This window comes from Phacochoerus africanus, chromosome 11 (assembly GCF_016906955.1).
Source record: "Phacochoerus africanus isolate WHEZ1 chromosome 11, ROS_Pafr_v1, whole genome shotgun sequence".
NCBI classification, from domain to species: Eukaryota; Metazoa; Chordata; class Mammalia; order Artiodactyla; family Suidae; genus Phacochoerus; species Phacochoerus africanus.
In genome coordinates this window covers 2,816,629-2,839,781 of record NC_062554.1, presented here as the reverse complement: position 1 = coordinate 2,839,781, position 23,153 = coordinate 2,816,629, and the positions used below count along the sequence as shown (strand labels likewise).

Below are 23,153 nucleotides of genomic sequence, written 5' to 3'. Positions count from 1 at the left end.
GGCAAGTGGGCAGTATTCTCAAATCCAAGTAAAGGAAGCATTTCAGGGAGGAGAGGGTGACAAAATGATGCTGGTAGGTCATGTAGATGACTAAGAATGAAAGGTTGGATTTAGCCTAGAGGCCATTGGTGACCTTTATTGAGTTGATGTCAGCTGCATTATCCCGGTTTGCAATACCAGCATCATCTTTGATTTCTCTCTTTTCCTTTGGAAGGTCTCCACCTCCAACTCAATATCTAGTAAGCTTGTCCTTAATTGTACTTAAGAGCAGTGATTCATCACCTGTATTGGGGTAAACACCATTCTAGATGATGAACATACGGACATGAATAAGACATGAATCCTCTTCGAGAACAGCCAGTTGAGAATGGGTTGCAGGCATAACCACATTTCTTTATAATGACAACGATAATTTTAATAAGTAGAGTAATTTCTTCTGTTAACAAGACTTGTTCTGCTTTTTCTGCTGCTGCTGTTGTTACTGCTAATACTGTTATTACTGCAAGCATCCAGCATTATTGGAAGATATCCTCTGTGTCTGGCATATCTCAAGTAACCTTTACAACTCTGTAAGGTGGCCCCATTTTATGGATGAAAATGAAGCAGAGACAGGTGAGGAAACTCTTTAAAAATCACATGGCTACTAAATGTTGGACGTCCTATTCAAAATAGAACCACCTAATTTTGAATTTAGTGTTTGTCATAACTAGAACTGCAGGATGACACTGTGTACCTCTCAAGACCTGCGTCCCTACTAATTTATTCCCTCACTTGAAGTGACCTTCTCCCTGTTGCTTCCCCTTGTGCCTTCCTACTGGGAAAGCTTTTCTAAGAAATCACTTGCATGTGAAGTCATGTCTCGGGCCATTGGAGGAACCTAAGACATATCATCTTCCATGCTGCTAAAGAATCGCGAAGGTGCCTTGCGTACGTGTCTGACTGATTGATGAGTGTTTGAAATAGTCGTGCCGACAGATAAAGTGTGGCAGGACATGGATATATTGAGATGCATTTTGAGCTATGTATTATCATCGTGTTTATTGGGAACATACCATGTTCTCAGTTGTGACTTCCTAAGGGGCCATGTCAGTGAATCTCAGATGAGCCTGCCTCAACTCATCACTGCAGTCCTAATAAAATGTTACTCAAATGCAAAGTAAGAGGGAACTTGGGCGTGATGGTGTAACATGATAATAGCTTCTGCTTATAAACTCCTGAGATATGCTTCTGTCTTAACTGCTTTTGTATGGGAAATCTTCCCCAGAGCAGAATGAGAAATGCACTCTTACAGACAGAGCAGGTGAACACGGAGAAGTAAAACTACCTGCCCGAGATGTCTCAGGCACTCAGGCACCACTACTGCAGAGATGCCAGGATTCGGAGTTGTCATGGTACCATTAATGGTAGTGCTCACACTTTCCTTCCCTGTCTTGTCCACCCATGTGTCATGGCACCACTGCGATGGGAAGGACTGTATGGCCTTTTTAGACCTTCCTGAAGGGTCAGAATGATGCAGGGGAGTGATTGAAGAGATGTACAACTATTCATTCTAGTTGAATAGAATGAATAGTTGTGTGTCTCCTCTGTCTTTTCCATAGTCTAAGGGAAAAGCATCCCACATCTTAATGGGGAAGGGGATTTTTTCAACACACCCAATCTCAGCTTGAGCTGCCATAACAAAACTCCATAGACGGGGTGTCTTAGACCATGGAAATTTATGTCTTATGGTTATGGAGCCTTTGAGCTCAAGGTGATTTGGCTCCTGATGAGATCTCGTCCAGGCTTGTGCTATTGCAGTGTGCTCACAAGAGTGTTCCTTGATTCATGCTGGTGGAGGGCGAGGGATATCTCTCTGGTGACTCTTCTTCCAAGGACAGTACTCCTATCATGAGGACCTTCCCTCATGAAGTCCTCTCACCTAATTATCTCCCAAGCTCCTCTCTGAAGTCCCGTTGGGAATTAGAGCTTCCACCTGTGAATTTAGGGATAACACAGATATTTAGTCCATGTCACACCTCATTCAGTTGACTTTCCCATATTTATGTCCTCTGTCTCTGAGAGAGAGAGAGACCTAATTGAAAACTTCTTAGTGCAAATTTCCATCTCCATTTAAGCAACTCACAATTGATTTGTGTGGTTTGAACTTACTTTCCAATCCATCACCCTCCTGGCCCATCCCTCTAGGCCTTGGGCTCTCTTGCTTAACTTATTATGGAGATCCCTTGACTCTATTGATGTGGTGACCCCCAATTCCCGTGTCTCTATGATCCCCACTTCCAGCGACTTGAGAGGCCCATCCAATGACCATATGAACCTTACCTCTGCTGACCTACAGCCCTGGCCATCTCTAGTCCTGTGACCCACAGTGGGCCCAGAGTCTCCCGCTTTTGCTGACCAAGTGAATCTCATTCCTACTGGCTCCATTCACCCTACTCCACTGTTCCTACACTCTCTCCTGTGTGACCCCATCCCACTGACCCTTTCACCCTGCCCTCATCTTGATGGCACTACACTCTCCACTACTATCAAGAAAGCCACATTCACACATAGGCATGGTCTGTCAGTCCCAACTTGTTTTTTGCCATTTGAGGTGGGGGAGTTCTGGATACAACTTCTGAATTTCACTTAATAATCATTCTGCTTAAATGCCTGAGGAATTTATCAAAATTTTTTATTGATACACAAGTTTTGCTGGAAATTCAAAGTTAATATATGATGTACAATACGTCTTAGTTAAAAGTTTTAATAGATCCATTAAAGAAATATGAAAGGCATTCAGCAAATGTCAGCTTTGCACAGTTATCAAGGATGCAGTGATATCAGAGACAGGTGCTGTATTATGCATGGGTTCTGTTTTTATCACCAGTACAACTTCGTCCTATTAGTAGGTCCTTCCAACTCTCACTGAGACTATTTGTCAGGGAACAAAAGGCAAACTCTACGTTCAAGAACATCTAATTCCCTTCTAAGTTGTCTGTTCAGGATTTCTTTGGCCATCATGGTCATTTGGCCTGAAACTGAGAGTATGTTAGAGACCCTTGGAGCACAAAGATAGCAGAGTCAGCACTCCTAATTCTCAGCTCTGAGGATTCAAGTCCTTTGACTGCTGTTCTTTGGACTGTCTGTTTTTGCTGGTGGTAGAGGAGTAGAGAGTGTACCCTTGAATGAGAGCCAGTGGATGCCCTTATGTCGGGCATGGAGACATTTTCTTCTTTGCATCAGGATTCCTTCAGGTCACCAGCATTGCGAACCTAGCATAAGTCCCGGTTTCAGAAGCTATAGGTTTGCTGAATGGAGGTTTCTTTTCCCTCTCAGGTGCTTGGTTGTCTTCAGTAGGTTCTTCCTTTTTATTTCTGATCATGACTCTAAAGCTCAAAGAGTGAAAAGTCACAAGGGTGCCTGACTTGGAGATAAGCATTTTATGACATAAAAAGCATTTCTTACTGACATATCACCGCACAAAACTATATATTTTTTGATATTTTAATCTTGAAGGAGTAGTTTTATTTTATACATTAAGATCAAATGATCATGGCTTAATCAATTTTGACCTTGTCTGTAGGCTTGATTAAAAAGTCCCCCCTTTTCCTGGTAATAAATTTTGTTCTGTAAACCAGTCCTTCTTAGGCTTGTACATAGCTCCAGGCTTTGAATACCTAAGCTCTTATGAGTTTTTTCTTTTCTTTTTTAAAAAAACTTGCACAGGTAAGTATCAAGGTGCCAGGGAAGAAGAAGGTAGTCGTCAAATGAGAAAAAGTATGGTAACTTCTATTTTCCATACTTGTTGGATAATGTTCCTGAATTGATTCAAGCTGTATCCTAGTTATGTTTCTGGTATTTTTCTTCCATATGACAGAATATCCCTAAATAGCACTATATTTGAGAATTGGGAATCTTGAACTTTCTGCGTATGTTTTTGCATTCACGTATTAATAACGCTCCCTCTCAATTTCAGATGGCAAAAAATACCTGTAGAAATGAAGACAACTTGTAGCTTTCAGTAAGAACTGGATATTGGTTGAAATATTCAAATGATTAGTCTATAGACCTTATAGTAGTCTGCAACAATTTTAACTTCCCTCTATCAAAATGACTTGCTTGAGACATTATATAGCATTATATATTTAAAAAATAGAAAACAGTGCTCAGAATAATAGTTTAAATGATGAAGTGGCTATTATTAAGTGGTTTTATTTGATTTTATCATATGCTCATATATATTAGTAACTTGCTTTTAAACCAGAAGGAACTGAGACAAAGGAAATGAAATCCTTTCAGAGCAAATCTTCAACTTCTTCTTGTTAATTGATTTAGTTTTAGTTGTTTCATCTGGAAAATCAATACAATGAAGATTTTCATGATAAGGAGGTGGTATTTTCACATTGATCAGTTAAGGTACCTCTTTTATTCAGATCCCGGGGCTCTCTTTTGGGTGTTGAGTATTAGTTTTATTTCAAGTCATCAAGCACATTCTGTTTTGTGATTTTTTCCCATGCATCAGGAATTTTACCTTTACCTATAAATCCCTTTTGATATTTTTCTTCAAGTGTTGATCTGAAGTGGCAGACAAACCACTTCCAGTATGGCTGGGCGGATGTGTCTGGGGTGATGCTCCACGTGGCATAGTCCCCTCCCGCCTGTCGATAATTCTTATATGGGATGCGCCTACCATCGTCCAAAAGGAAGAAACAATCACTTGCCACCAAACTAGTGCAGTAATCAAGGACAAAGTTGTTTGTTTTGTACCAGAACTTTCCATTGACAGCCTGCGGACGATGGAAGGGAACACTGTGGTCTCCGTCATGGGTAGGGATTGTGTTTGTACAAATTGCTCTACAGTAGGGACACTGCTTCCAGCAGCCAGAGAGATGCTCAGAGAGCATTTTCTGGATTTCAGGAACCATTTCTTCTACAGGCATATACAGACAGTTCTGTTCTACTCTGTTCATTTCAGGATCCAAAGCTTTACACATGGCTTCTTTGAGAAACTCCATATCTTTTATCTCCTGGTGCTCGATGCTTACCAGGTCTTTTCGTGGAAAGATCAAGTCACTCCTCAGTTTATCACAGAACAAATCCAACCACCCAGACGCGGGGCTCCTTTTATCTTTAGCTATTTCTGTGGCTTCGTGAATAGCTGAGAGGATGTCATTCTTGATGGCATCTAAACTCATTTTTAAAAAAGTCTTCATTTTTTCACTCCCTTCGTCAGAACAGTAGCTTTTAATCTGGTTTTCGATGTAATTTTTAAAAAACGATTGAGGATTATGGAGGTACTGCCAGTAGTTATTAAAATTTTCCTCTTGTGCCAGAGAGATGAGAATGTGTTTCTCCAGGTTAGACCTGTTTCCACTGAATGCTGGGCAGGTGGCTCGCATGTCCCCAGCAATTTGGGGGGCCATTTTTTTCCTTATGGTGTTGGAGACAGCAGGGGTGAGTTTGTTCCACAGAAAATCGACAAATGTCTTGATTGAGGTTGCTCCTTGACAGGAGATCTTAAAACTCATGAAGGAATCATCTTTCTTGCTTTCCAGATAGTTGACAGGATCATTTGCTCTCAGGAATGCCTTGTGCATCTCCTTAAACTTCACCGATGCTCTTTGGAATAAACACAATGACAAATCTATTTCATAGTTTCTTGTAAATGTGTATCTTTCCTGAGTGGGTGCAGATTTCACCTCCTCATCTATTATTCTCAGGATTTCATGGAAATAGATTGGATCATAATCATGCTTTTGCCTACAGATGTTGTTAATCGTCTCATTAAATTTTGAAAGAATGCGGTCAGTAGTCATATGTATGGATGCTTCATCCTGGGCCTCTAATGTCATTTTAGAAAAGGTCCAATATTTTGTTTTCATTTGGACATGTTTATCATATTTAATCATAAACTCTTTTCCCCAGGCTTTCTTCAGTTTATCCACCATCTTTTTCTCCTTTTTGAAATAATCCAAAAGGATGTTTTCAGCATCCACTTCAATCGCAGGCTCTGTGACTGGAGGGAGAGTCGAGGACACATCATAGACCCATTTTTTCCAAAGTGGGTTGAATTTCTTACGTAGCTCTTCCTCACTCCATTCTGTGCCTTTTACAGTTAAAGCCAAATTTCGGCTTTTTTCCAATAATTCCTTTTCATAACCTGATTTTTTGTTATCCAGTTTTTCTTGATTTTTTTTGAAACGAATAAGTTCTTTGGCTTTTCTTTGGCTGTCTGAAATTAGTGACTCTTTAAGGATCATTAGCTTATTTTCAAAATTTCCCTTCCATTGAACCAGCACTTCACTATCTGGATCTTCACTGAAATATTTTTCAAGTTCTTGCTTGATGGCCTCATACTTGTCTGTGACGGGAGCCGCAAGTGTGTGTGCTTCAAGTGTGTGGATTTTTCCATTCTGAATCTGGTTGATCAGCTGGTCCTGCAGGCTCAGCACATGACTCCTCAGCTCCCACGTCCATTTGTTATACATGGTTTCCAGCTTGCTCATAGCCGTAACCTCTCGGGTATTCCTGAAGCTGAAAACAAAGTTCTCATTCAGCAGGGCTTTCCACAGATCCTGAACTCGGAATTTGACATCTGATATCTTCATGATGCTTCCCCTTGCCTCCTGTTTGGCAGTTGCAAGGATCCTGCTTTTCAGTTCCTGGGCATTGTGGCTGTAGCGAGGATTGGGAGGGGCCATTGGGGGGTTGCCATCCCAGAGGTGAGCGAAGTAGTAGACGTGAGTATGGACATCAAACTTAATGACGTCACTGAAGCGGCCGACGTCAGAGCACTGTTCCTCCTCAGCTGCTGTGGCTGCCATTTCATCCAGTCTCTGCTCTAGCCGCCTCCGTCCTTCCATGGTGTGGTCTTTGGCTGTAACTTCGCCCACATTCTGATGGACAAAGAGGCAGCTGGGAGAGATTTTTACTTGTTTCATCCTCAGGAAGGCTTGGACAGCTATTTGTAGAATATCTTGCATTTCCGATGGATTTTCCCCAAAAATATTGATCACAGTTAAGTTGCCAAGGCCGATGACAAAAGTTGCCAACTCATTGTCACGATTCTGGGACTTGTTGCTGAGTTCAGGTGCCCGAAGGCCTTCCGTGTCCACAACAAGAAGAAAGTCAAAGCCAAGTTCGTCTGTGAACGTCTCCTCCACCTCCAGGAGCTGCATGTAAGCCCCCCGGGTACACCTCCCAGCACTGACAGTGAACTGCAGCCCAAACATTGCATTCAGTAGGGTGGACTTCCCTGAGCTCTGCAGACCAAGGATAGAGAGAACAAAGAGCCGTTTGTCTCCAAGTTTCTCAGAGACCTTGTCAAAAACAGCTGCCACCCACCTCAGGGGCACATATGAAGCATCGCCATCCATCAGCTCAATGGGAACACCAGATAGCATCAGATCTGCGGCCATGTGGGGAAGGGAGAGAAACAAGACATCTTTTGTGGAGGAACCTTCTTCAAGAGCTTCGTAGATCTGGCCAAGTTCTCTGAGAATCTGCTCAACTCCCAAGGTACAGTCACTAATCCTTCTGGAGATAGCTTCCAACTCATTTTGCAGGCCTTTCAGGGAGCTGCTCTCTTGTGCCTCTTGCTTTTCTTTTTGGACCCGTGACCACAGTTGCTTTTTCTTCTCATTTAGTTTCTCCAAGTGTCCTGCAGTCAGGTTGTCTAAAAACACACTCAGCCATTGCAAGAAGTAGAGTTTGGTGTGAGTTTCGGAATGTTTTTGGAGAATTCCCAGGACAGAATGCATTAAGTCATTGAGAGGAAGGGCTTTCATCAACTGTTGACATCGTATCATTTGTTTGTCTGTCTCGATGTCACTCTTGTGCTGTTCAATGCTCCGATTCCCCTTTTCTCTCAGGTGATAGAGTTCTTTGTCTTTTTTGCACCAAAGTTGCCACAGTTCTCCCTGAAGGGGCAGTAGGTTTTCCTTCAACTGAGCTATTTCCATGTCTTCCAGTAGGGCCATTAGAACCTCTGCCTTGGTTTTGGCTTCCTTGCAGTCTTCCTGGTCTTCATCAATAAGCATTCCTTGCTTGCGAGCAACTTGAGCACAGTTTTCCAAGCTGAGAGCAGTGTCAGAGGGTTTTAGCAACCCTCTGATTGTAGTTGCGAGCTCCTCTATGAATTCTGCCTCATTTCTGTTCCTGATCCCAATTCTCACTCTCGGGCCAGAGGTACTGGACATGGCTTTTTCCTTATCGTCAAGCAAACAGATTAAAGGTTTTGGCGACTGACACAGCGCCCGGACAACTTTTCGGCTTTCTTGACTGTCATCAGAAGTTGACATGAGGACCACAATGAGCGAGGAGACCTCCTGCAAAAAGGTGAGTTGCTGTTTGTGTTCCTTCGCATCTCCATGGAGATTGGTGAAGGTCAAGCAGTTGTCAAACCTGTCCTCATCTCCCGCCCCAGGACAGAACCAGGTGACTTCCACCACACCTGCCATCAAGAGACAGTCCCTGCTGCTCCCTTTGCAGTGTCGGTGAAAAAAGACATCGTGCTTCCGTTGACTGAGCAGACAGTTCATGATCTGAGATTTGGAGGCAGAGAAGCCCTTTCCGACTCTGAGAAAGGACACAATGGGGGTAGAGACTCCACACATCTGCTGATTCTTGTAATTATCCTTCTCCTGTTCTGTTGGTTTCCCTGCTTGCTGCCAGCTCCTCCTAATTTGACGGAGGGACCAGAGAGAGAATTCTATTTGAGCATTGCAGGGATGAGGTATGAGGAGGGGGAGGGCAAACTGACAGATGGCAAGTTTGGCGAAAATATACTGTCTGGCAAAGTCATCTGCGCAGTGAAGGATCGCCATCTGAATGTCCATAGGGTGAACACGGGGCTTGACAGCAGTGGCTGAAGGATGAGTGGGACCGTCCTTGTCTTCCACCAGGTCTTCGTACGGATCAAAGTCTGCATTTTCTTGACCTGTGTTGCTTGAGCACACCTGCTCCTCTGTGTACTCCTCATCTCTGATGACCAGGTATCTCAGGCCGTAATCCAGCATCATCAGCTTCTGCAGGAAGTAGAAAGGAAGCTCTCTTTCAGAGCAGGGCTGGGTGTTGTACACGGAAGTCTTATAGATCAGGTGGAAGTTAGATCTGCTCATCTTTTTTGGGTAGTAATGTTCTAGGCCTAGACGCTGGAGTAGTTCTAGGAAGGCTCCGTTCTCTATGACCTCCGGTCTGTTGGGCTCCTTGTCTTCATGGATGAGACTTTGCAGTTGTTTTCTCACCTCCTCCATTTGCAGTGAAGAGACAGTGGCTTCATAATCTCCATCAATGAGCAATCTCAAGTCTTTTTCTAGGTTTTCCCAATTAGAATCTGTTCCCAGTTTGGTGAGAACGTGAATGACTTCTTTAGAGAACGATTGTCCCATGTGATGTCGTATGAATGCCAAGCGTTGTTTTTTCTCCTCTGGAGAAACGGCTTTGATGCCAGCTGTAGCTGTCAGACCTGTGAGCACCAGGAAAGCCTGAGCCCTATAATCGCAAATCGTTTTGAGCTCTTGATACTTATCTTGGGCAGTTTGCATTGTGTGCAGTAGGAAGTCTATGTCATCGTAGCCCAGAAGGCACTGAAATGTATTGTTTACCACGTGATATCCTGCCCCAGCTGCAATGGAGAGTAGCAGGATGTATGTGTCTGCCTGCCCCATTTCTTGGAGGTGATTGAAGAAGCAGCCGAGAGACATGCTGACCTCGTAAGTTGCCTTTCTTTGAGCTTCCTCCAGGGATTCTGTGGACTCCGATGTGGCCTTCACTTCCAGTAGGTCATCCTGGGTTTTTTTAAAGGTTTTAATTAATTCAGAGAACTGGGTGATGGTGACAGGTTCTTGCTCTGGTTCTGGCTGATATATCCACTGCATAATGGAGTGAACCTGCGGAAAGTTTGACCCTCTGTAGACGTGAGGATCCAAGAGGCTGCACAACTGAGATTTAATAAATTTCGTCTCAGAAATGGAAGACGTTTTGCAAAAGTTGACAGTGTTCACCAGAAAATTCTGCAGACCCGAATCTGTGAGGCATATATTAGTCCAAGTGTCATGACTTTTGGTTTTGTGGCTCAAGGTTTGCCTGAAATTTCTTAGCTTTTTAAGCTGCTCTTCAGGATCAGATACCTCCCAGGATCTCACATCCTCTAGGAAAACCCTGGCCTCCTCCTCCGCACTCAGTAGTTCTTCTCCCTCCTGGATCTGGGCAGTCAGACCAGTCAGCGCGGCGTAGCTGTCTTTCAGGCAGTTGGCCACCTGAAGAGGATCCTTAAAGTCGCTTCTGTGGTTAAAGAGGATCATGTCCCAAATGGGCACCAGCTGAAGTCCCCGGTCAATGACGCACCAGGTTTGGTTACTGGCGACCAGGCCAGCTTTCCACTCCAGCAGACCGTTTGCTTCAGGTGGGCCACCTGTGTGGGCCACAGATAAGTGGACCTTGGTTTGAAGATTTTGGACGTTTGTTCTCTGAGAGCCTGTTTTTGAATGAGCGTCTGACACATCCACACCTGCAGCAACGTTCACCCCAAAGCCATTGTAGCTGCCCGTTATGTAAGCATCCAGGGCCTGTGCTGACTGCTGCTTCACTTCTTCCAGCTGCTCTCTTTGGAAACCCTCTGAAACTGCTTTCCACCAGTAGATTCCTCCCAGGTGCAGAGGGCCCTGGTCAGCATGAGAGCCAAACCTGCGGAAGAAGGCTTCAGTCCTGCGCCTCAGCAAGGGGAGTCTGTCTGGGTCCTCGGGCTGACCCATTAGGTCCTCAATGCATTTCAGTTCCTGGAGCGCAGCCTTGGAGAAGTGGAGCTGATCAAAGGGAAAGTGGTAGGAGGCCAGTGGGATGTAGCTGAACTTGGTTGAGCAGAAGTAAGGGAGCTCAGCCTGTGACTGTTGGGTTTCCTTGGATTCTGAATGTTTTCTGTGATCCGTACTAGATTCCAGGCTCCATCCCCAAGCTCCACCCTTTGCTGAGGCAGTTACACTGAAGCCCAGCTTCTCCATAGTCTCTGTGAACATGGATTCTGCTTGAGAAGATGTAAATTGTTTTGTTTCCATCCGTGTACCCTGCTGGGGGCCACAGAGGGAGAACTCCTTAGGGACACTGAGTAGCTCCTCCCTTTTCTCTATCAGGGCCTTTTGGTCACTGGTTTTGTAAATTCCTTGCAGGGCTAGTCCTCCAGATGCCCATCTCAGCAGTTCTCTATCTGAGAGTATTTTCCTGGGAGACAGTCTCTTCTGCATGAGGTCGAGTTGTCTCTGCATGTTTTCCATGACTTCTCTTAGGGGATTTTCAGGAGGTGGCCAGAACTCTTTGGGGATCTCCACTGCCTGCCTCAGCTCTGCCTCCTTTCTCCTCACTGCCTATTCATTTCGCTGCCTCCCTTCTGACAGCAAGTCTCTTAGCTCCTCTAGTTCCTGTTCTGCCTGCTTTTGCTTTTATTTATTGTTTCTACCCGAGATTCTTGTAACTCTGAATGATTGAGTGTGACAAGTTAAGAAGCAGCTTGTCCAGGGCCCTTTTCTCCAGGGATGTTGTGCCTAGTATTTCAGCCTTCGGAAGTCTTTCTCGTTAGGCCTTGGTACAGGTCAATCCCAGGTGATCCTGCAGCTTCGGCAACCCGTGCTAACTTCTGGTCCTGCTTCTCTCTGCATGTCTTGGAGTTTTTCCTCTTGTTGCCTCTGAGCAGGGGCTCATTAGGGGTAGACTCTGCTGTGTCTATGGCTGTGGAAAGAAAATACACTCAGTTTGTGTTATGATGTGAAGAAGTGTTAGCCACTCACAGAATAGTGAGTGTACTAAAGTACAAGTCTCCAAGGCCTCATCATCCCCTCCTTTCATTGTTCCAACAAATATATTTCGTGAACACTGTTTTCAGGTTTTTATTGTGTGTTTGCAAGATGTCACATTAGTGGTCTCATCACGGATTGTCTTTTTGTTTTGAGTTTTGGCACTTCTTATTACATAGAACCACTTGTATGAGTAGCATTAAGCTGAGGATAAGAGTTTGAAAATATGCTCGATTTTGATAGCTAGATGCTTATTTCTTAAAAAGACTGTACCACCAATTATCTTTTCTCCATTAGTTTCTGTCAAGCCAGTGTTAAATGGTTCTCACCCAAAACTTCTTCTCTGTCAATTCTTCTTAGTCCTTCTAATTAATTACTCTCGCATACTTTAAAACACACTGGTTAAAAATCCTCAAAAAGTACTATCAAACTGAATCCAACCGTAGAGTAAGAATTATACACCGTGGAACCATCAGCTTTTGAGTTTGATCCCTAGCCTCGCTCAGTGAGTTAAGGATCTGGTGTTACCGTGAGCTGTGTTGGTTGCAGACATGGCTCGGATCCTGTGTTGTGTGGCTGTGGTGTAGGCTGGCAGGTGTAGCTCTGATTTGACCCCTAGCCTGGGAACCTCCATATGCTGTGGGTGCAGCCCTAAAAAGCAAAAAAAAGGCAAAAGTTATACACTTTGACAAATTGGGTCAGTTGGGATTTATCCCAGGAATGCAGAGATTCTTCAGTTTTTGCAAATCATTCAGTGTTTTATATCATGTTAACAAAGTGAAGCATAAAAATCATATGATTATCTCAATAGGTGCAGAAAAAGCTTTTGACAAAATTCAGTGCCCATTTGGGAACCTACCTCAACATAATAAAGGCCATATATTAGAAAACCCATAGGTAACATAATACTCAATGGTGAAAAGCTGAAAGCATTTCCTCTAAAATCAGAACAAGACTTTTATTCAATATAATTTTGAAAGTCCTAGCTGTGGCAATCAGAGAAGTAAAAGAAAGGAATCCAAATTGGAAAAAAAGTAAAACTGTCACTATTTGCAGATGACATGATACTACACATATAAAATCCTAAAGATGCTACCAGCAAACTGCTAGAGTTCACCAGTGAATCTGGTGAAGTTCCAGGATACAAAATTGATACACAGAAATCTATTTCCTTTCTATACACTAACATTACAAGATCAGAAAGAGAAACTAAGGAAAAAAATCCCATTTACCATCACAAGAGAAAGAGTAAAATACCTAGGAATAAACCTACCTAAAGAGTCAAAAGGGCCTGTACTCTGAAAACTGAGATGCTGATAAAGGAAATTGAAGATGACACATACAGATGAAAAGATAATACCATGTTCTTGGATTGGAAGAATCAGTATTTTCAAAATGACTATACTACCCAAGGCAATCTATAGATTTAGTGTAATCCTTATTAAACTACCAATGGCATTTTCAGAGAACTAGAACCAAAAGTTTTTAAATTTTTATGGAAACACAAAAGACACTGTATAGCCAAAGCAATTCTGAAAAAGAGAAATGGAGCTAGAAGAACCAGGCTCTCCGACTTCAGATTATAATATAAAGCTACAGTCATCAAAACAGTATGGTACTGGCACAAAAATAGAAATATCGATCTATGCAACAGGATAGAAAGGCCAGAAATAAACCCACGCACCTATGGTTTATTCTGTGACAAAGTAGGCAAAAATATACAATGGAGAAAAGACAGTTTCTTCAGTAGTTGTGCTGGGAAAACTGGACAGCTTCATGTAAAAGAATGAAATTAGAACATTCTCTAACACCATTCACAAAAATAAACTCAAATTGATTACAGAAATATTATAAGACCAGATACTATAAAACTCTTAGAGGAAAACATGGGCAGAACACTCTTCAACATAAATTATAGCAGTATCTTTTCAGATCCACCTTCTAGAGTAATGAAATAAAAACAGAAACAATTGCATCATCTCAACGTGGATTTCCTTTTTGATTCACAGTGTGAGCTGCAACTTTAATAACCTGGCTTTTGGCACTCTTATTATGTAGAACCAGTTGTATGAAGAACATTAAGCTGACGGTTGGAGTTCAACAACATTTATGATTTTGATAACTAGATTTTTTTTTTTTAAGGACTGGTACTTCCATCTATTTTTCCTCCATTAGTTTCTGTCAAATAAGTGTTGAATGATTCCCTTCCTGTCTGTCACTTCTTAGTCTGTTTATTTACTCTCCTGTCCTTTAAAGCACACTTATAAATGTCAATGTCATGGTAACAGAAGATGTTCTTCCTTGGAGTTCCCGTTGTGGCTCAGTGGTAATGAACCATACTAGTATCCATGAGTTTGTGGGTTTGATCCCTAGCTTCACTTGGTGGGTTAAGTTTCTAGCATTGCCGTGAACTGTGGTGTAGCACACAGACATGGCTTGGATCTGGCATTGCTATGGCTGTGGTGTAGGTTGGCAGCTCTGATTTGACACTTAGCCTGGGAATTTCCATGTGCTACAGGTGCAGCCCTTAGAAAAAAAAAGTTGTTCTTCCTTTTTGTCCCCCCTTTAAAACAACAAATTTGACATCCATTCATGAACAAAAATGCCTCTTTGGGTGTTGTGGGCTTTAGACTACATGCCAAGGGATGCAGGAGGAGTCTTGCCCACCTGTGCATCTGATAATAAGACCTGGTATGGGCTGTAGAAAGAAGGGAGTCAGTGAACCGTCCCCAGAGCCAACTTCACAGATGGGAAAAACCTACAGAGTGCTTTCCCAGGCATATATCCACAAATAAGAAAGAATTAGGAGAAGTCCATTCTTCCCAAGGGGAGATTCCAGCACAAGCTTGGTGACATCGCATGAAACTAAACTATCTGGTAACAGTGACCACTCCAGGGGGAAAAAGGAGAATCATTATTGAATGCTCAGCTATCCGAGTTATTTGGGACCTGGCTGGTGAAACCCATTTCTCTCCAGCAGCACCCCAAGAACTGAGGCAGGACTTCTGTGACTGCCAGGACGGGAGAGATAGGAAATATCAGAGACAGGAATATCAAAGGGTGTTTAAGGGATGCAGTTCCTGCTGATTTTTCTCAGGACCTCATCAGGAAGTCTCCCCATGAATATTTGAGAGAACTTTACTTGATTGCCCTCTAGGGATGTGGGCACCCCTAATCTCCAGAGTGGTAAACCTGCAACTCCTCCAACTCTGTGGCCAGATACTTGTGTGCACTCCTGAGTTTATCAGCAAGGGCTAGTCTGAGAAATAGAGTGCTACCAGAAAATAGGCTGGGATTTTTGGGGAAGAGAGAAACCACATACTTGAGGTATATTGCCACCTTCTAGAAAACAGAAGTTTCTAGTAGTCAGCCTGGTGAGTTGTAAGAACCAGAGAAGATATAAAAGTTAAGGGGGGGCTGGCAAGATGGCGGAAGAGTAAAAGGACATGCTCACCCTCTTTCACAAACACATAAAAAACCCACAAACACATCTGTATGTAAAATGATTCACACAGAACATCAGCTGAATGCTGGCAGAAGAACTTAAGCCTCCAAAAAGGCAAGAAACTCTCAACAGAACTGCATAGAATACAAGAATAAAGAAAGAAAAGGAATCAGGACGTGTCTAACACTCCAGTGAGGGAGTTGTGAAGCAGAAAGGGAACCTACACCCTGGGAAGCCACCTAACCAATGGAGAGATCAGCTGAGTTGGAGGGAACTCCACAAAGCCGTCTGATATCCAAAAAGCAGAGAGAGATATGCACAGACCATCTGAACCACTGGCATAGACACCACAGACTGAGATGCTCGGTGGGGGCTGGGCACTGAGACTTAGGCTCCAGAGGTCAGTCCTGGGGAGCGGGCTGGGGTTGGTGGTATGGAGACAGCCTAAGGGACTAGGAAGTGGTGTGCTGCTGGTGGGGGCAGTGGTACGCTAAGGGCTGGGGAGTTGAAAGCCATGGCAGAGGGAACCCGGGAGTAGGTCCAGACCTGCAGGAGAGGCAAGCCACCACTGTTGGGAAGGGGAGAGAAGGAGGGGCAGGCCGCCATAGAAAACTCCTTGGGCCCCAGTGTGCACACTTGCCCACTGGATCGCAGAGAGCTGAGCACTCCTTCCTGGTGCTTGCGCCCTGCCTGTGCAGATCCTGCCCTGCCGGCACACTAGTGCGTTCCTGGTGCCTGTGCCCAGCCTGTGTGGATCCAGCCTGCCAGCACCTTCGCGCACTCCCAGTGCCACGCCCCACCCTCACGGAGCCGGCCCCGCCAGCCCACCCTGGACTGTGCCAAACTACAGTTTGGCTTCCCCAAATTTGCAGAAAAAGAAAAACAAGCATGGTGAAGAAGCTCAGAAACTATTCCCAGTTAAAGCAACAGGAGAATTCACCTAAAGCAGTCAACAATGAAATAGACCTCTGCAGTCTGACAGACTTTGAGTTCAAAAAGAGAGATACTGAAAATGCTAAAAGAATTAAGAGAGGATATGAATAGTAATGCAGATTCCCTCAGAAAGGAGCTAGAAAATATAAGGAGGAGCCAAGATAAACTAGAAAATTCATTTGCAGAGATTCACACCGAGCTAAAGGCAATAAAGACCAGAGTGAGTAATGCAGAGGAACAAACAAGTGACGTGGAAGATAGAAAATGGAAGTCACCCAAACAGGACAGCAGACGGAAAACCAAGTGAAAAAACATGAAAGCAATATAAAAGACCTATGGGATAATATAAAGCAGGCCAATCTATGCATAATAGGAATTCCAGAAGGAGAAGAAAAAGAAAAGGGGGTTGAAAATATATTTGAAGAAATTATGGCTGAAAACCTTCCAAATCTAAAGGATACTGATATCAAGATACAGGAAGCACATGGGCCCCAAACAAATTGAACCCAAACAGGCCCACACTAAGACATATTATAATAAAAGTGGTAAAAGTTAAAGAGAGGATTCTAAAGGCAGCAAGATAAAGGCAAAGTGTTAATTATAAGGGAACCACAATAAGGCTATCAGCTGATTTCTCTACACAAACACTATAGGCCAGAAGGTAGTGGCAAGATATATTTAAAGCACTGAAAGGAAAAAAATATGCAACCTAGAATACTCTATCCAGCAAGAATGTCATTTAAAATAGAAGGGGAAATAAAGAATTTCACCAGCAAACAAAAGCTGAAAGAGTATATAGCAATACGAAACCCATTCTAAAAGAAATACTGAGAGGACTTCCCTAAAAAAAAAAAAAAAAAAAAAAAAAAAGAAGAAGAACTAGGGAGGATGAAACCACAACTGGAAAGCAGTAACTTAAATAAGCCAGCATACAGATCCAAACATGAAGATGTTAATAAAAAAAGATCAAAATCGTGCAATGCAAGAGAAGTAAGAACAAATACATGTATATTTTTTTATCTTAATGATGTGTTTGAGCCTATATGATTATCAGGCCAAAGTAAGCAGATATAGGAAGGTGTTAACATACTTAAAAATCAGGGCAACCACAAATCAAAGCCAAACATTACATTCACAAAAACTGAAAAGAAAAATACTCAAGTATAAAATAAATGGAAACCATCCAACCAAAAAAAGAAAAGAAGAAAAGAGAAACATAGAGTCAACTGGAAAACAAGGCTTAAAATGGCAATAAATAAATATATATCAATAATCACCTTAAATGTGAATGGACTGAATGCTCCAATCAAAAGACAGAGAGTGGCAGATTGGATAAAAAAGCAAAAACCTTCAATCTGCTGCCTAGCAGTAACTCACCTTAGGGCAAAGGATACAGACTGGAGGATATAGACTGAAAGTGAGGGGATGTTAAAAGATATTTCATGCCGGAGTTCCCGTCGTGGTGCAGTGGTTAATCAGTCCGACTAGGAACCATGAGGTTGCCGGTTCAATCCCTGCCCTTGCTCAGTGGGTTAACGATCCGGCGTTGCTGTGAGCTGTGGTGTAGGTTGCAGACACGGCTCGGATCTTGCGTTTCTGTGGCTCTGGCGCTGGCTGGTGGCTACAGCTCCGATTCGACCCCTAGCCTGGGAACCTCCATATGCCGCTGGAGCGGCCCAAGAAATGGCAAAAAGACAAAAAAAAAAAAAGATATTTCATGCCAATGGACAAGACAGGAAAGCAGGAGTTGACTCATATCAGACAAAATAGACTTTAAAATGAAGGCCATAAAAAAAGACAAAGAAGGACACTATTTAATGGTCAAAGGATCCATTCAAGAAGAGGATATTACAATCATCAATATATATGCCCCTAATATAGGAGCACCCAGATACCTACAACAAATACTAACAGACATAAAAGGAGAAATTGATGGGAATACAATCTTAGTAGGAGACTTTAACACCCCACTCACATCAATGGACAGATCCTCTAGACAGAAAATCAACAAAGCAACAGAGATCCTAAAGGAAACAATAGAAAATTTAGACCTAATAGATATTTTCAGGACATTACACCCCAAAAAATCAGAATACACATTCTTCTCAAGTGCACATGGAACATTCTCAAGAATTGATCGCATACTGGGGCACAAAGCTAACCTCAACAAATTTAAGAGTATAGGAATTATTTCAAGTATCTTCTCTGATCACAATGGCATGAAACTAGAAATCAACAACAGGGAAAGAAATGAGAAAAAACCTACTATATGGAGACTAAACAACATGCTACTAAAAAAACCAATGGGTCAATGAGGAAATCAAGATGGAAATTAGAAAATACCTTGAGACAAACGATAATGAAGACACAACCACTCAAAATCTATGGGATGCCACAAAAGCAGTGCTCAGAGGGAAGTTCATAGCAATACAGGCCTTCCTCAAACAAGAAGAAAAATCTCAAATTGGCAACTTAACCCACTACCTGAATGAATTAGAAAAAGAAGAACAAGAAAAACCTAAAGTCAGCAGAAGGAAGGAAATCATAAAGATCAAAGAGGAAATCAATAAAATAGAGATTTAGAAAGCAATAGACAAAATCAATCAAACCAAGGGCTGTTTTTTTTTTTTTTGGGGGGGGGGGGAGTCTTTTTGCCATTTCTTGGGCTGCTCCCACGGCATATGGAAGTTCCCAGGCTAGGAGTCGAATTGGAGTCATAGCCACCAGCTTATGCCAGAGCCACAGCAATGTGGGATCCGAGCCACATCTGCAACCTACACCACAGCTCATGGCAATGCTGGATCCTTAACCCACTGAACAAGGCCAGGGATTGAACCCGCAACCTCATGGTTCCTAGTCAGATTTGTTAACCACTGAGCCACAATGGGAACTCTTAAGAGCTGATTCTTTGAAAAGGTTAACAAAATTGACAAACCTCTGGCTAGATTCACCAAGAAGAGGAGAGATAAAACCCGAATAAACAAAATCAGAAATGAAAAAGGAGAAATCAAAATGGATACTACAGAAATACAAAAAACCATACGAGAATACTATAAGCAATTATATGCCAACAAATTTGACAACCTAGAAGAAACAGACAACTTTCTAGAGACTTACAACCTGCCAAAACTGAATCAAGAATAAATAGATCAGTTGAACAGACCTATCACTAGAAGTGAAATTGAATATGTCATAAAAACACTCCAAGACCAGATTGCTTCACAGGTGAATTCTACCAATCATTCAAAGAGGAAACTATACCCATACTCCTTAAACTTTTTCAAAAGGTTGAAGATGAAGGAACACTCCCAAAAACATTCTATGACATCAGCATCACCCTAATTCCAAAATCAAAGATACCACCAAAAAAGAAAACTATCAGCCAATATCTTTGATGAATATAGACGCAAAAATTCTCAACAAAATTTTAGCTAACCGAATGCAACAACATATCAAAAAGATCATACACCACAACCAGGTGGGATTCATCGCAGGTACACAAGGATGGTTCAACATACGGAAATCAATCAACATCATACACCAGGTGGGATTCATCCCAGGTTCACAAGGATGGTTCAACATACGCAAATCAATCAAGATCATTATCCACACATTAACAAAAGAAAAGTCAAAAACCACATGATAATCTCAATAGATGCAGAGAAAGCATTTGACAAAGTCCAACATCCCTTCATGATCAAAACTTTCACCAAAGTGGGTATAGAGGGAACATTCTTTGACATAATTAAAACCATTTATGACAAACCCACGGCAAATATAATACTCAATGGAGAAAAGCTGGAAGCCTTCCCACTAAAATCTGGAACAAGACAAGGATGCCCACTCTCACTACTGTTATTCAACATAGCATTGGAAGTCCTAGCCACAGCAATCAGACAAACGAAAGAAATAAAAGGCATCCAAATAGGAGGAGAAGAGGTAAAACTGTCACTGTATGCAGATGATATGATACTATATATAGAAAACCCTAAGGACTCAACCCAAAAACTACTTGAACTGATCAACAAATTCAGCAAAGTAGCAGGATATAAGATTAACATTCAGAAATCAGTCACATTTCTGCATACCAACAGTGAAATATTAGAAAAGGAATACAAAAATACAATACCTCTTAAAATTGCACCCCCCAAAAATCAAATACCTGGGAATACATCTGACCAAGGAGGTAAAGGACTTATATGCCGAGAACTAGAAAACATTCATCAAGGAAATTAAAGAAGATGTAAAGAAATGGAAAGGTATTCCATGCTCCTGGATTGGAAAAATTAATATTGTAAAAATGGCCATACTACCCAAAGCAATCTACAGATTCAATGCAGTCCCTATCAAATTACCCATCGTATTTTTCACAGAACTAGAACAAACAATCCAAAAATTTATATGGAAGCCACAAAAGACCCAGAATTGCCAAAGCAATTCTGAGGAACAAAAACCAAGCAGGAGGCATAACTCTTCTAGACTTCAGGCAATATGACAAAGCCACAGTCATCAAGACAGTGTGGTACTGGTACCAAAACAGACAGACAGACCAATGGAACAGAATAGAGAACCCAGAAATAAACCCAGACACATATGGTCAATCAACCTTTGACAAAGGAGGCAAGAACATAAAATGGGAAAAAGACAGTCTTTTCAGCAAGCATTGCTGGGAAACCTGGACAGCTGCATGCAAATCAATGAAACTAGAACACACCCTCACGCCATGCACCAAAATAAACTCAAAATGGCCTAAAGAATTAAATATAAGACAAGACACCATCAAACTCCTGGAAGAGAACATAGGCAAAACCTTCTCTGACATCAACCTTCAAATGTTTCCTCAGGTCAGTCTCCCAAAGCAACAGAAATAAAAGAAAAATAAACCAATGGGACCTAATCAAACTGACATGCTTTTGCATAGCTAAGAAAACCAAAAAGAAAACAGAAAGACAGCTTACAGAATGGGAGGAAATAGTTTCAAATGATGCAACTGACAAGGGCTTAATCTCTAGAATATACTAGTAATTTATACAACTCAACAGCAAAAAAAAGCCAATAATCCAATTGAAAAATGGGCAAAAGACCTGAATAGACATTTTTCCAAGGAAGATGTACAGATGGTCAACAAGCACATGAAAAAATGCTCAACATCCCTGATTATTAGAGAAATGCAAATCAAAACTACCATGAGATACCACCTCACACCAGTCAGAATGGCCATCATTAATAAGTCCACAAATAACGAATGCTGGAGGGGGTGTGGAGAAAAGGGAGCCCTCCTGCACTGTTGGTGGGAATGTAAATTGGTACAACCACTATGGAGAACAGTATGGAGGTACCTTAGAAATCTATATATAGAACTACCATATGACCCAGCAATCCCACTCTTGGGCATATATCCAGATAAAACTTTCCTTAAAAAAGACACATGAACCCGCATGTTCATTGCAGCACTATTCGCCATAGCCAAGACATGGAAACAACCCAAATGTCCATTGACAGATGAATGGATTAAGAAGATGTGGTATATATACACAATGGAATGCTACTCAGCCATAAGAAGAACGAAATAATGCCATTTGCAGCAACATGGATGGAAATAGAGACTCTCATACTGAGTGAAGTAAGTCAGAAAGAGAAAGAGAAATGCCATATGATATCACTTATATCTGGAATGTAATACATGGCACAAATGAACCTTTCCACAGAAAAGAAACTCATGGACTTGGAGAATATACTTGTTGCCAAGGGGGAAGGGGAGGGAGTGGGGTGGATTCGGAGCTTGGAGTCAATGGATGCAAACTATTGCCTTTGGAAAGGATTAGCAGTGAGATCCTGCAGTGTAGCACTGGGAACTATGTCTAGTCACTTATGACGGAGCATGATAATGTGCAAAAATAGAATGTGTACATGAATGTGTAACTGGGTCACCATGCTGTACAGTAGAAAAAAATTGTATTGGGGAAATAATTTAAAAAATTTTTTAAAAGATATAAAAGTTAAGAATTCTGCCATAGAATACAGAAAGAAGAGTGGAGTAGGTGTACTCACACAAAGGCAACAGAATTACTCCACTTGAAAGCTTATGGTAAAGATTTAAGGGTATGTCTGCTACTTCAAAAACTAAAACAACAATGCAGAACTACAAGGACATGAAAAATCAAGGAAACAGTTCACATTGAAAAATAATAATTCTCCAATAACCTAGCTCAAAGGCACAAAATTTAGTGACTTAGATGATCAGTAATTCAAAGTAGTTCTTTTGAGGTAACTCTGTGAGGTACAGAAAACTCAGAAAGAAAATGATGAAATAAAGTGAAGTAGACAAATAAGTGGAAAGATATCCTATGTTCATGAATTGCAAGGACTAATATTGTTAAAATGTACATACCATGCAAAGCCATCTATAGATTCAACATAATCTTTATTATAATTCACATGGCATTTTTTTTTCCCCACTGAAGTGATGAAAAATAGCCGTAAAATATGTTTGGAATTACTAAAGATCCCATACAGGCAAAGTAGTCCTGATAAAGAAGAACAAAGACAGAGGCATCACAATACCTGATTTCCACCTATATTACAAAGCTGTAGTAATTAAAATAGCACTGCTCTCTAGGCCCTCAGGCTGTCTCCACATAGCCAGCCCTAGTCCTCTCCCTGGAACTGACCTCTGGAGCCGGAGTCTCAGTGCCCAGCCCCTGCCCGAGTGTCTCAGGCTGTGGCATGTGGGTAGTAGTACAGATGATCTGTGCGGCTCTCACTCTGTTTTGGCCTCCTCAGCCCAGCTGCTGTGCCGGTGACTTTGAGGTCCCTCTGTCTCAGCTGATCTCCCCATCAATAAGGTGGCTTCTCAGGGTGTGGGTTCCTTTTCTCTTTAACAGCTTCCTCTCAGGAGTGCCAGTCCCTTCCTGATTCCTTTTCTCTCTCTCTCTCTTTTTTCTTTTATTTTACTCAGTTTTGTAGAGGGTTTCTGCCCTTTTTGGAGGTGTATGTTCTTCTGCCAGCCT

The 23,153-nt window shown here is 42.1% G+C and overlaps 1 protein-coding gene across 2 annotated transcripts in view; it reads right to left on the bottom strand.

Moving 5' to 3' along the window:
* Nucleotides 1–2,654: 2,654 nt before the first annotated feature.
* The window catches only part of LOC125111666 (interferon-induced very large GTPase 1-like), a 38,370-nt gene continuing 17,871 nt past the window's right edge, over nucleotides 2,655–23,153 (bottom strand). For both annotated transcript variants that reach the window (XM_047753689.1, XM_047753690.1), the window contains one exon: nucleotides 2,655–11,700. In XM_047753689.1, coding sequence (XP_047609645.1) covers nucleotides 4,449–11,249 — 6,801 coding nt within the window. In that variant the 5' untranslated portion in view covers nucleotides 11,250–11,700 and the 3' untranslated portion in view covers nucleotides 2,655–4,448. The remainder of the gene's footprint in view (nucleotides 11,701–23,153) is intronic.